Source organism: Pongo pygmaeus, chromosome 15, assembly GCF_028885625.2.
Source record: "Pongo pygmaeus isolate AG05252 chromosome 15, NHGRI_mPonPyg2-v2.0_pri, whole genome shotgun sequence".
Lineage (NCBI taxonomy): Eukaryota > Metazoa > Chordata > Mammalia > Primates > Hominidae > Pongo > Pongo pygmaeus.
The window spans coordinates 91,361,189-91,375,165 of record NC_072388.2 but is presented as its reverse complement, the minus strand read 5'-3'; the positions used below and the strand labels follow the sequence as shown (position 1 = coordinate 91,375,165).

The 13,977-nt window shown below is 50.3% G+C and overlaps 1 protein-coding gene across 1 annotated transcript in view; it reads right to left on the bottom strand.

Moving 5' to 3' along the window:
• SLC24A4 (solute carrier family 24 member 4) overlaps positions 1 to 11,868 on the bottom strand; it is a 179,076-nt gene extending 167,208 nt beyond the window's left edge. Inside the window, exons 1-2 of the mRNA XM_054449275.2 lie at positions 11,072 to 11,868; positions 9,013 to 9,123 (exon numbers count right to left, since the gene is read on the bottom strand). Coding sequence (XP_054305250.2) covers positions 9,013 to 9,123; positions 11,072 to 11,201 — 241 coding nt within the window. The 5' untranslated portion in view covers positions 11,202 to 11,868. The remainder of the gene's footprint in view (positions 1 to 9,012; positions 9,124 to 11,071) is intronic.
• Positions 11,869 to 13,977: the final 2,109 nt, after the last annotated feature.

Below are 13,977 nucleotides of genomic sequence, written 5' to 3'. Positions count from 1 at the left end.
GACAGCACCTGCCTTCAGAGTTGTTACGAGAAGCAAGTAACACCTGAAAAGTGCTTAGAATAGCACAACACAGGGTACCCTGGACTTCGCCTTTGATGATGATGATGATGATGATGATGATGATGATGGCAGCTACCACGGGCTCCGTATGGTTCAAATACTTCCATACAGCATGTGGTGTCACACAGCAGCACTGTGAGACAGGTAAGAAGAGCTACTATCCTCATTTTACAAAAGAGAAATCCTGATGCTTAGCAAGATTGTGTAACTTGTCCAGGGTCACATGGCCAGTAAGGGGTGAGCTGGGACTCAAACCCTCACGTCTGCCTTCACCATGTCCAACTACCATCTCCAAGACAGACAGACAGACAGAAAGGAGCCTTTTCTGGCTGCTGAAAGTCTTTGTACCTATCCAGCGCAACTTCCTTTTGTTAAGAAAGAGAGAGAGGGAGGGAGAATAGCCACTAAATGCCAGCAGGCAGGATCTGAGCACAACTGATACTAGAACGCAGACCTTCAGCTCCCAATCCACTGATCCACTATAAACATCCCACTCCACCCCTGAAACAGGCATGAGTGGGCACAGTGATGCCGGGTGCCGTCTTCCTCAGCCTTTTTTTGTAATCAGATTGGTGGCTGTGCCAGCCTATGGCTGTCCAGTATGGTTGGTGACAGTTTCCCCAAGAAGCTGCCTGGCCCTCCGGAGGCTGCCCTTCTCAGGAAAGGCCCTCTCCAGGCTGGACATCCTGCCCCTGCTGTCTGGGAAATGAATAGAACTGTGATTTCCTTGCCCACGGTAGTAAATCCAATTCTTGCTTTTCTAACTCAAAATTTGCTTTTACATAACGACTTTAAAATTTGGATGTGTGACTTGTCTCCCAAGTCCACTGAGGCATCATCCCAACAGACGTTTGTTCAGAATCCAGACACTTCTTGCCGCCAGTGCCATTGCACCTCCTCACCCACTTTTCCTGATGTCCTTTTCGCAGCTCTAGGCCCCTCGTCCTTCTCTTGATTTCTCATGCTTTCTCCACCTCTGCTCCCCGCACAGGGGAGTCTACAGAGGCCCACCCCTGAGGGCACCTGCTTGGTGATCTCATCTCCTCCTAGCCCAGCCACAGTGCCAGCTCCCGTGCCCAGGGTCCCACCCCCACCAGACTCTACCACCCTCTCCCCTCCCACAACTGCCTTTACACCGGCATCATACAGAATAAAAAGTAAGGGTGGATCAGAAGCAAGCTGATCACAGAAGATTCTCCATCTAGTGCCTGCATCCATCTCCTCTGCTCCCCTGAAATGCTACGAAGCACCTTTCTCTGCAGACCCTCCTTAGCAGCCTGCATCAGCCCGCTTCTCCCAGCCTTTCTTCTGTGGACACACAGCTCAGGCATCTCAGAAGATGTATTTGGAAGAAGGAAAACCACACACAATAAAGCAAATTCTAAAGGAGGATTTAAATCCCTCCCACAACAACAAGGGGAAATCAAGCCCCGCTCCGTCCTTCTTTTTTAACATGGGGCACAGGACATTGGAAACCCAAACCAACAGGGGTCACATAGTGGAGAATGAAAAAAAACTTTCAATCTCAGAAGTGGGGCCAGGTGCAGTGGCTCACGCCTGTAATCCCAGCACTTTGGGAGGCAGAGGCAAGCGGATTGCTTGAGGCCAGGAGTTTGAGACCAGCCTGGCCAACATGGCAAAACCCCCGTCTCTACTAAAAATACAAAAATTAGCCAGGTGTGGTAGTGGGCGCCTGTAATCCCAGCTACTTGGGAGGCTGAGGCAAGAAAATCGCTTGAACCTGGGAGGCAGAGGTTGCAGTGAGCCTAGATCACACCAGCGCACTCTAGCCTGGGTGAGGGGGTGAGACTCTGTCCAAAAAAATTTTTTAAAACCCAGAAGTTGGGGATAAAGGCAGTGTTAGAGAGGGGGAAATCATGCCTATCCCAGTTACACAGGCAAATGTAAAATAACGCCTGTCAAGACACAAGAAAGTTCTTCTATTTAGAAGCACGTTCTACAAGGTAGTCCATCCTCCAGCATCCTAAATCCTTCAAAGATGAATAAAATCAAACAAATTTGTTTCCAGAAGAGAAAAGAATAAATGTGTGGCAAGATGTTTACTTGTTAACTTGCCCTCAGAAAATTCCACTGACAAATCGTTTTTCAGTACCTACCACACACAGGCATTATATCATCTTTGGGGTGAGCAGATTAAAAAGTGATAACAAAGAGAGAAGCTAGTGTCTGAGCACGTATTCTGGGCCAAACACTGTTTTAAGTGCTGATGGGTATTTAGATTCATTTCATTCCAACAGTCCTCTGAGGTGGAGGTACCTTTGACCCTTGAATAAATCAGGCATTAGTGGTGCCAATCCCCCACTCAGTTGAAAATCTATGAATATGTATAACTTTTAGACAGGATCTCACTCTGTTGCTCAGGATCTCAAGTGCTCCCCACAATGCCCAGCTAATTTTTTAATTATTTGAAAGACAGGGTCTCCCTCTGTTGCTCTGGGCTGAAGCAATCCTCCCGCCTTAGCCTCCCAAAGTGCTGGGATCACAGGCATGAGTCACTGTGCCTGGCCTGCATATAACTTTTGACTCCCCAATAACTTCACTAATCCAATAGCCTACTGTTGACCGGAAGCCTTACTGATTACATAAACTGTCGATTAACACATATTAGTTTTTTGTTTTTTGTCTTTTTGAGATGGAGTCTCACTCTGTCACCCAGGCTGGAGTGCAGTGGTGCGATCTCAGCTCACTGCAACCTCCACTTCCGGGGTTCAAGCGATTCACCTGCCTCAACCTCCTGAGTAGCTGGGATTACAGGTGTGCCCCATGATGCCTGGCTAATTTTTTTTGTATTTTTAGTAAAGAGGGGGTTTCAGCATGTTGGCCAGGCTGTTCTCGAACTCCTGACCTCAAGTGATCTGCCTGCCTCAGCCTCTCAAAGTGCTAGGATTACAAGCGTGAGCCACCACACCCGGCCTGTTTAACACATATTATATATGTCACATGTATTATACACTGTATCACTGTGTTCTTATATAGAGTAAGCTAGAGGAAAAATTTTATTAAGAAAATCATAAGGAAGAGAAAATATATTTATTCAGTAAGTGGAAGCAGATCATCTAATGGTCTTCATCCGCATGATCTTCACATTGAGAGGAAAAAGAGAAGGGGTTGGTCTTTCTGCCTCAGGAGTGGCACAGGCAGAAAAAAATCCACATATGAGTGACCCATGCAGGTTTGTTCAAGAGTTAACTGTAACTATCACCCTCATTTTACAGATGGAAAAAGTGAAGCACGTACTATGGTTTTAAAATGCAAACAAGGCTTTCACCCTTTATGGTCTAGTTAGGGGAGGCAGATAATACAATAATGGATAGAATTAGTGCCTGCAGGCCAGGTGTGGTGGCTCACGCCTGTAATCTCAGCACTTTGGGAGGCCAAGGCAGACAGATCGCTGGAGCGCAGGAGTTTGAAACCAGCCTGGGTAACAACATGGTGAAACCCCGTCTCTACTAAAAATACAAAAATTAGCCAGGCATGGTGGCGTGTGCCTATAGTCCCAGTTATTCAGGAGGCTGAGGCGGGCGATGGCTTGAGCCTGGAAGGTCGAGACTGCAGTAAGCTGAGATCATACCACTGCACTCCAGCCTGGGTGACACAGTGAGACCCTGTCTCATTTTTTAAAAATAAATAAATAAACTTAAGAATTAGCACCTGCAAGGAGCTAAAAACAAGATGCCATGACAGCCAGGGACTCAGAGGGCTACTTTGAACTGGGTGACCAGGGAAAGCCTGTGAAGGTGGCGATGACAAGCAGGAGCCCATCCTGGAAGATCTGGACAGAAACAGTATGGTTCCCAGATACTCCAAAAGTCAGTCACAGAACGCAACTGTCACTGCTTCTGGTTTCACAGGTCGGGGCTGGGCCCAGGCATCTGTGTTTTTCAAGTCCCCCTGGTGTCTCTCATTTACAGGCCAAGGTTGAGAAGCACCAGGTTCCATTCTCAGCTGTCTTCAAAGACTCCAGGACATGTGTGGAAACTCATTGGTTCCTTATATAGACTGAATGTTTGAGTCCCCTGCAAATTCAGTTTGAAGCCTAAACTCACAATATGACGGTATTCGGAGGCAGGGCTTTTGGGAGGTAATTAAGGTTAGACAAGTTCATGAGGGTATGGCCCCCATGATGGGATGAGCACCCTTATAAGAGGAGAAAGAGAGACTGTGTGCTGTCTCTTTCTGCCACTCTGAGCACACAGCAAGAAGGTAGCCATCTGCAAGCCAAGTAGCGAGCCCTCACCAGTCACTTTGACCTTGGATTTGCCAGCCTCCACAACCATGAGAAAGAAATGTCTGTTGTTTGAGCTATCCTGTCTATGATATTTTGCTAAAGCAGCCTGAGCTCAGATAGTCCTCTAGGGACTCAGAGTCACTGCCACTCGTGCCTACATCATACATGTGGCATGGAGAGACCTACTTCCCTTTTTCAGTGCTTGCTCTGTACAGGCCATGAAAATAAACATCTAAGGCCTAGAGGCCCATGTTTTGCCTTCAGATCTCTAGGGAAAATTTAATTATAAATTTTCCATAGACATCATTGAACAAAAATAAAGCAGATTTTTTAAAGCTTTCCTACATTAAAAAAATGGTTTTTAGGAAAATGGCTGAATTAAATAAGTGTTAACATTCAAATTTTTGTTTGAATTGCTTTCGTTCAACATTCAAATATTTATTGAACACCGACCAAGTGTCCAGCAGTGCTCTAGCCCAGAGAGCCACCTGGGCATCTCTTCAGGATACCAATTCTGATTTGAGGGGCCTGAGACTCTGCATTTCTGACATGCTCCCACATGATGCTCCCGTGCTGAGCACTAGGTCTCCAGCCCAGTGAGCACCACCTCTGACTTCATCCTGAAATTGCCTGAGAGCTCTTAAAAAGTATTGACTCCTGGGCCCTACCCCAAACCAGTGAAATCAGACACTCTGGGAGTGGGGCCTGGGCATTTCAAAATATTCCTATAAAGCTCTTGAGGTGATCTTAATATGCAGCCAGGATTAAGAACAGCTCTTCTGGCCACAACAGAGGTAGCCCTCAAGGGTAGACACCCAGCAATGAAGTGAGTTATGTTAGTGATATATGTCATAAAAACATAAAAACAACATAGGGAGGAGGGCACAGTTGCCCACGCCTGTAATCCTGGGAGGCCGAGGCAGAAGAATTGCTTGAGCCTAGAAGTTTGAGACCACCCTGGGCCACATGGCAAAACCCTGCCTCTACAAAACAAATAGAAAAAAATAGCCTGTGGTCCCAGCTACTCGGGAGGCTGAGGCAGGAGAATCACTTAAGCCAGGGTGGTAGAGGCTGCCATGAGACATGATCACACCACTGCATTCCAGCCTAGGTGACACAGTGACAAAACAAAACAAAAACAAACAAAAAACATAGAGTAATAAAGGGGGAAGGGAAGGGAGGGGTGGTGGCTGGTACTTAGGCTGAAACTCAGATAATGAGATCAAAACACTGACACCAAGATCTGGGGATACAACCCAGGCAGAGCCCATTTTCCATGTAGAATCTTCAGGAAAGACTAGAGCAGGGTCCCATTCATGTTTTTGGAAAACAAAGTTCTTCCTCTCACAGGTAAAGATGAGCATGAGAAGGCACAGGCAATAAAGACACACACCGGAGGTTCTTAAGGAGACGTGGGCTCACGTTGTGGGACACCCACTCCAAGTGGTGCCTTAGCATAGGAGTGAGCTCTTAAAGCTCCACCTTCTGACATCCCTGAAAGGCCTCATCCAGCAGAGCTGGACAAGGCGCCCTCCAACTCATGGGGGCGAGCTTAAAGCAGAAGCCTGAAGAGGAGGCAAGACACCCTGCAATTCTTTATGAGGAAACCCCATCAGCTGTGCAGAAGGGAGGCAGCCATCAGATGGCAGTGTCTGTCACATCCCTGAAACTCTCACTTGAAGCTCTAACCCACCCTTCCTTATCACAGCAAGCCCCAGGATGGGAGCCCAGGGTGAAGAGGTGTAAGAATTGAGTGTTTGCTCTCCAGGTGCCCAACTTCACTGACTCCCAGGTAGCGTTCTGGTGGTGGGCGTGGCAGCTTCAGTCCCCTCCCTCCAGAGGTGGAATGTATGACCGAGGTCTAAGCCAGTCCTGGGCCCAGCACTCCCTTGGCCAGATCAATCTGCAAGGGTGGTCATGGGGCCCAAGCCAACCCAACCCAACAGAACTTCCCGGCTTCTGCAGAAGCTGCTCAGCCTCAGCATATTTGAGTCTGGGAAGACATAAGGTTGGGCCAGTGGTAACCACCTTCCCGTGCTAGAAGATAAGTGCGCCCAGAGATGGAGAAACACAGCCATGGACACCTCGTAACCTTTGATTTCACACTGCCAGTTACTGAGCCACTAAATTTCTATTTCTGCTAAACCCAGTTCTGTCATGGCAACTCTAAATGGCCCTGCCTCATCTAGTCCCCCAGACTACACAGAAGGACACTGGGCCAGCGTATCCTCCTCTGTGTACCTGCAGTGCCTCCTGCAGGGCTGCTCACTGGGGAGCCTCTGGAGTCCCTCAATGTTACCTAGCTTTCCCTGTGTTGAGATCTTGTCCTCTCTACTCTAGTATAAGCTACTCAATGACAGCGGCTTGCATCTTAAACTCCCCACTACGTGTCCACAATAGAGCTGGACACACACGAGCAGGTGCTTGCTACACAGACTTGTGAAACGAAAAGGGGGCAGAGATTCCCATAGGCCAGGGAGGAAGATGCTGGAAGGGAAGGCCGGACACAGCTCCCGCCTGGCCTGAGAGGAGAGCCAGGGACTGTGCAGTACAAGGGAGAGGCCTGGCACCTGGATCCAGGTGACCCCCCCCAGTATGTTCCAGCTGCCCAAGAGATCTTAGGAAGCCACTAAACTTCTGAACTTCGTGTATCTTGTCTTGGCAAAAACGTGATAAGGATTAAAATGTGAGATACATCAAAATGCACTTTCATTCCATCATTCGACCCATATCTACGGAGTCCTTTCTATGGGCCAGGCTGTATTCTGGAAACAGTCAATACAAAGCATAACGGAAAAGTTAACTATTTTTAAAGATATTATCGAGTTCCCTCCACTTCCCTTTCCACAAAAGGGACAAGGTAAGTCCTTCCTGTCAAATAGAACGGACGCTTTATATGTTAATTGAATGCTTTTTAATCAGACAGCTGAAGACAGAAACAGAGCCCATGGTGTGGCAAAGGAGAACTCTATCATAAGAAAGGGATCGGGGAAGTCAACATACTCAGGCTATGTACGACAGAAGTCACGGAGGAGGGCATGGCCAGCCCAAGATGAGGGCACCAGCAAGCTTGAAACCACCCAAACATTCCCAAACCCTGATTCTTTATCCAGAGTAGCAAAGTGTTCCCATGGGGATGGTGCCAATTCCAGCATTTCTGGTCCCTGGAATGGGTGGGAACGGCCCCCAGCATTAACCATCCTTGGCCTCATGCATGTTTTTCAATGTAGAGCCAATGACCCTTGCCATATGTCAGTCGGCCCACATGTCCACCAGCCTGGCTGATGAGAGGAGACACCCTGGGGGAGGGAATAACAGGATGAGCACCCCCACCTGCTGGGTCACCCGGACAGGAAGAACCACCCAGGTGACAAGCTAATCCCAGCACTTCTCTGCAAGCCTGAGCTTGTCCACCACCATGTCCCTCCCGGTGGACTTCTCAGAAGGCATCTGAGGGCAGGGAAGCTGATAGCGTAAAAAACAGTATGAAAACTTTGACAGAAGGTCGCCCCCTCCTAAGCACAGGGAACCAACCGAAGGTTTTAGTTTCACAGGCCTAGGTTCTCAAACCAGCTTCACCACTTACGAGTTCTGTGACTTTGAGCAACTTGTGCCTTCTCCCTAGATCTTTCCTGACCTGTAAAATGGGGATGAGACTTGCCTCACAGAGTATGACAATTAAACACATGGGGACTGCCATCCAACCCTGCTCCTTTGCCCTGGAGCTCCATCTCCTTTTATACCCAGTCCCCAACACAGCCTTCCCAGTTTCTCCCAACAACCCTACAACAGGCAACTATTCTGCCCATTTACAGGTGAGAAAACAGAGATCCAAAAAGATGATGTGATCTGCCCAGCAACTCAGTGGCAAAGCCATCTATATTAAAACCTCACAGTTCCCTAAGGGCTTGTGAATGTATCATCCCCCCAGATCCTCCTCACAAAGACCTTAAGGGTTGCAGCCAGAGCTCAAGCATAGAAGTGCCCAGCCTGCGGTCTGGGCAGTGGCTGTGAGTTCTGCTCTCTGCCAATACGCAATCTTCTCCTGATAATCTTCTTCACTCATTTAAGCAAAGCCTGTCTGTGGCAGGAGAACAGACAAGATGTCACCTCTGGGTCTCTACTGCCTCGGACCCCCAAGAAAAATCTGAAGAAGAACATCAAAACGGGGCAAGCAGAATCAGTCTCCAGGGCTGAATGACACCGTGCCGACTCGCATTTGAGAGAAACAGCCGCAGCACCCCAGAGCGTCCCACCCCTGCAGCTGCCCGGGCATGGTGAGAGACCCTGGTGGGCCATCTCAAAGCACCGTTGCCACAGCAGCTGGATCTGCCACTGTGAGAGCTCCAGTAATGGACATAGTGAGCAAAAGGGAAGAAAACAAAGACATCTCGAGCCGCAAACAAAATCAAGAGAGCAGGGAAAATACTTAGCCTTCAGGAACATTGTGAGAACAAAAAATAACATTTTTAAACTCTTAAATGTGACCTTTTCAGTTGCTGGATAAAGAAAGCACTTGGGTTGCTTAGCAGCACCATTGACGAATGTCTTTATGTTACCTTTCAACACCTCATGGCCACCCTTTCCCACTCAGGTCCATAAACCGCCTTTCTCAGCTCTGGCTGTAACCACCCACATAAGCACCATCTCCAGGTCAGGCCAAACGTCTTAGTAGACTGGGTGGAGAAGAATCGATTTCTTACCAGGATCTGTGCAGTTCTTGGCTGTCTGTGTCCCATTCACTGGAGCCATCAACTTTCTATTTCTCCACGTGTCTGGCAGGACACGTTTGCTAGGAGAAGCTGTTTTCTGCCCTGGAATGGAAAATAAGTCACAGATACCATTAGGTCAGTGTGATGACTGCATTTCCAAAATGACCTTACATTTGTGTATCTATGTCACCAACAGCTCTGTTTGCCTATTCAGAGCCATCTTTAGGGACTAATAGGATGATTGGAAGTATAATATCACCTGCTTACATACAATGGCCTGTTTCCTGGATCTAGTTCACTGTTTCCAGTCCCAGATGGGTCAGCATGTGACCTGACCTTGGCCAAGACTGAGGTGGTCTCAGCACCTCATAGGTGCAACAAACGGTTTAGATAGGTGACCTTTTAAGTGTTCTTCCAGTAAAAGACACTCTCAGAGGGCCCCTGCCCTGGAGGAACTTCACGAATGAATAGCAAGTCAGCAAGCAGGTGGGCAAGGCTGATGCGGTCTGGCCCAGTGCTCCTCACACTTGAATGTGCACTCAGATCACCTGGGGATCTTGTTAGAATTCAGATTCTGATTCAGCAGGTCTGCGGTGGGACCTGGGATTCTGCACTAACAAGCTCCCAGGTGGTGCTGATTCTGCTAGTCCAGGGGCCATACTGGGGCAAGAGAGAATTTGCGGATGCCCGCAACCAAGCACACTTAAACTCCTAAAGGTAATTCCTGATCCAGCAAATAAAAATGATTCTCACTTTAAGACCTTCAGAGTATTCATTTACCTCTCCTGATGCGCACTGCTTCAGCTGGGTAATAATACCTCTTCTATAATGCTGACGTCTAAGAGCCTCTAGGTATGTTGTTATTTCTGGTGTGTAATTGAGGGGGAAAAAACCCAAACACTGACTTGCCCAATTGCAAAGCACCAGGTACTAAGATATTCAAAATAACCTTCCTGGGTCTCATTGGAAAGAGCCACTTTTTAACCCTGAATCCTCAAATCACAAAGTTTAGGTTTCGAAAGGGAGTTATTTTGAAAACTTTAATCAAGTTCCACTTGATTTTTACGTATCAGCGTACACCTCTCTAAATGGTCTCCGGATGTTGACGGCCTTTCTAATTGCTCAAGAAGGTACCACCCGCTTTACCTCCATGTCTTGGTGTTTAAACCACCAGCATTTCTTTTGTCTTTTTACATTTAAAAAAAATGAAATTAAAAGGTTCACAGCATCCAACTCAAAATGAGACGATTAGGGAAGTGAATGTCTCCTGAGTTAGGGAAGTGAGTGTTTCCTGAATTAGGGAAGTGAGTGTTTCCTGAATTAGGGAAGTGAATGTCTCCCGAAGGTTACACTTGGGGTCACATCCCCCTAAACACATTTCTTTGGTTAGTTCCTTCTCTCTTCCCGCTCCACCTGAAATCTGCATAGCCTAAGCTACTCCCAAATCCCTCTTCTTGGAGGAGGGGGCATGGGTCGAGGCTCCACACACCCGCCTTCTCCCTCCTTGGGAGTTAAGGGGAGTTGAGAGACGCGATGCTGAAACATGGCAGCAACCCCCCGCGGCAGACTGCCCCAACGCCTTTAGGGTTTGGGAAGAACACCTCAGGGCACCCAGGGGACCCCTTTGAACCAGGGCAGGGGCGAGACGCAGTGGCAGTTCCTGCGGCTCCGCAGAATAGGAAAGCGGGCCACTCAGTTTCTCCCACCCCAGACCAAGAGAATCCTGCCTGAACCCCGCAGTTGCGCTGCCCATTCCGGGCGCACTCCCGAGACGGAAGTGGTTCTTGCTTTCGTCTTAGTAACACACACCTGCAGCCGCGTCCTGAGCCCCCCCAGGGGCCGCGCGTAGCTCAGGGGAACCGGCGCCACAGCCCAGAGCGTCCATCAGCCCCTTCTGGGCGCGCTCTACCTGCCCGGCGGGGAGGGGACTGGATGAACCCTTGGGACCAACCTGACGAGGAAGGAGGGGGAAACATCTCGGAGCCGCCCCGAGACTCCCCAGCCAAAGCCCCCAACTCCCCAGGAAGAGGGGACCCGTACCAGCACCCACCCAAGCTGCCGAAGAGGCCGGACGCACAGCACACCAGGGCCAGCACCGCGCACACGAAGCCGACTTGCTGCGGCAGCATCTCTCGCCTCCTGCGAACTTTGAGCGGCCGGAGGGTCCGGCGGAGCGCCATCCCGGAGCGCCTGGGTGCCGTCCCTGGGAGAGGATGGGGAGCTTCAGCGGCCAGAGTGCAATCAGTGGCTGAGCGGCGCTGGGGCTGGAGCAGGCGGTGCGCGACTCAGAGGCGAGGAGCTCCGGGCCAAAGCCTCATGGCCCGAGGGCGAGGTCGGCGGGGGAGCCCCTTGGGAAGGTGGGGACGCGCGACGCGGCCGGAGCTCAGAGTCCCGCGCGCCGCGTGCGCGCTCCGCGCACCATGGCTCCGTGGCGAGGAGGCGACGCCGGCACGGTGGCGCTGGCGGCCCGGGCTCGCAGGGCTGGCGCAGTCCCGGCGCTAGAGCCGCTACCTGCCCGCTCCGCTTCGGCCGGCTCGCCCGGCCACAGCCCTGGCAGCAGCGCCGTGGGAGCACTCAGTGCGCCCCCGCGCCCCGCGCCGCCGTGCCCACTCGCAGCATCCTCCTCCTCCAAGTTTGGCGGCGGCCGCCCCGGCTGCCAGCCGGCGATGCTCCCCTGCTTCCCGGCGAGCCGAGCCCGGGCGGCCGAGTGCGCGCAGCGGGAAGGCTGGCTGGACGCGCGGGACCTGAGACCCTCGCGGCGAGCAGGCTCGACGTCGGCCCTCCCAGGGGCGAGCTCTCCCCGGGAACTTTCTCTCTGGCTTCTCGGCTGCGGGCGCCTGCGTCTGCGAGGCCGTGGCGCCTCCCGCCCGCTGCTCTCGCCTCCCTACTCCCCGCCTCCTGCCCGCCTCTCAGCCCCCCGCCCTTTCCAGCACGTGTACTCCTCCGGTAGGGCGCACTCCCCCGTGCGCTCTTCTCTTCCCCCGAGAGGTCCAACTACCGACCAACATAATCCCCTTCCTTCTCCCTTTTTCTCTCCTTTCTTCCATATGGAGCTGCAACGAGCCCTTCCTTTACCCTCTGAGGCTGCTGCAGAGAGAAACGGGTTATGGCACCGCTGGGGACTCTTAGAACAAGGGTTTCTGCAGAGTAGTCGCTCCTGTCCGGGCTCCCCGACCCCCGAGGCGACCCGAGGCCCCGCCACACACCCCCTCTCCACCCCGCCATCCGCCACGGGCGGAAGATGCAGGAGAAAATTAACTGGTCGTGCAGAGCTAACAAACAGGCTTGCACCAAGCCAACAGGAGCCTGGACCCGCTGGGACCAGCTCCTTCAGGGCTCTTGGGGCTGTTGGGGATCTGCGAGGCCGCGACGCCGACCTGCAAAAAAGCTGGAGACGGGGCAGAGAGGGGAACCAGAGAGATCTGCGGGCCCCACAACCGACGGTTGAGCTTTCCATGTTCCTAAGCCTACCGCTTCCCAGGGCTTTCTTTTTTGGTTTTGTATCTCTCCTTTCTGGTCGGCTCTCTGGTGTAAACCGCTTTAAAAATGGGGCGGGAGGGAAAATTTCAGAACAGCAGCTGAGGGGTGATACAGGTGCAGGCAGGTGGAGGGGACCCCAGCCCAGGGGGTCTGTGACTACCCCTAGGACCGACTTCCTTCCCGGCCAATTCATCGCCACCTGTTTAGTGCCGCTAGGGGTTAAAATCCTTCTTGGAACAAGGCCAACTCTTTAATTAAATAAATACATACCCACCGTGTGTAGGCCCTGTGCCAACCGGAGAACAAAACAATAACAAATGTATGAGACCCAGTCTCTGCTTTCAAGGAACTCTAAATCAAAAGGGAGCAAGGCCCTTAGATAAATGCTCCGTTAAGGAGGGTCCTAAAAGTCACTGTTGTGCAGAATGTGCGTTGTTCCCTCACAGCTCACTACACTACTGTGTGGTCCTCAGCAGCATGAGAATTGCCTAAGAGCTTATGCGACGCACAGACTCTTAAGATTCCACCCCAGACCTACTGAGTCAGAATGTACATTTTTAACGAGATCCCTTGGAAATTTGTGTGCACCTTCACGTGTGAGAAGTGCTCCCTTTTCAAGCCTGCTCCAATGCCTCTAGCCAGTCACCACCCACACGGTTCCCTCTGGACTGAGTAAGCAGGGATCATTTTGCTTGTGTTAGCCTGGAATAGTGACACAGGTTAGAGGTGCCAGAGGGCCGGGAAGGGAGAAGCCTCACTGATTATTTTCAGCAGCTCTGTTTCAATCCCAACAAAGATAGTGAAGGCATGAACACAAAACTAATTGCAGTGAAAACCCCTAGAGGAAACGAAATGGAAAAGGCCAGGGTTCTGTTTTTGTCTGCAGAGATGCCTTAACACTGAGGCTCACTCTCCGTACTGGTGACCTCAACCAAGCATGCCTGCCTGTGACAGAAAAGACACTTTTCATACGTTTGCAGAATTTTCTTCTCATTGACTAGACTGTACGAGGATGCATTCAGCAGTAGCAAATAGAAGACTATAAAACATTGTTAAATATGACACTTAGAGAGCTAGCCAGGGGCTCTTGGCATCAAATTTAAGCCAAAGGAAAAAGTTAAAGTGATAATATGCTGTTGTCCTGTCCATAAAACAGTGTCAGGGCCACATTGGTTAAAGCAATGCTGATGAACAAAATGGCATCTTGCTACTAGCATTTAATATTTTCTTAAAACTTTTGTCCATGGAGCTCACCTAGGGCTGGTGAAAATACATGTTTTTGAATCCAAAACAGGTCAAAGGAGTCATTAAGTGTCTGTCTTTAGACATTTAGTCAGCTCTTTAGTAGGACGTTTTCTTTGACATTTTTCACCTGCTTTCAGTTAATAGTTAGAACCCTTGGAATAATTTCTCATGCACAAATGGATTCCTTTTATTTGACAGTTTAAAAAGCAATTCATTTGAAATTGTACTTTT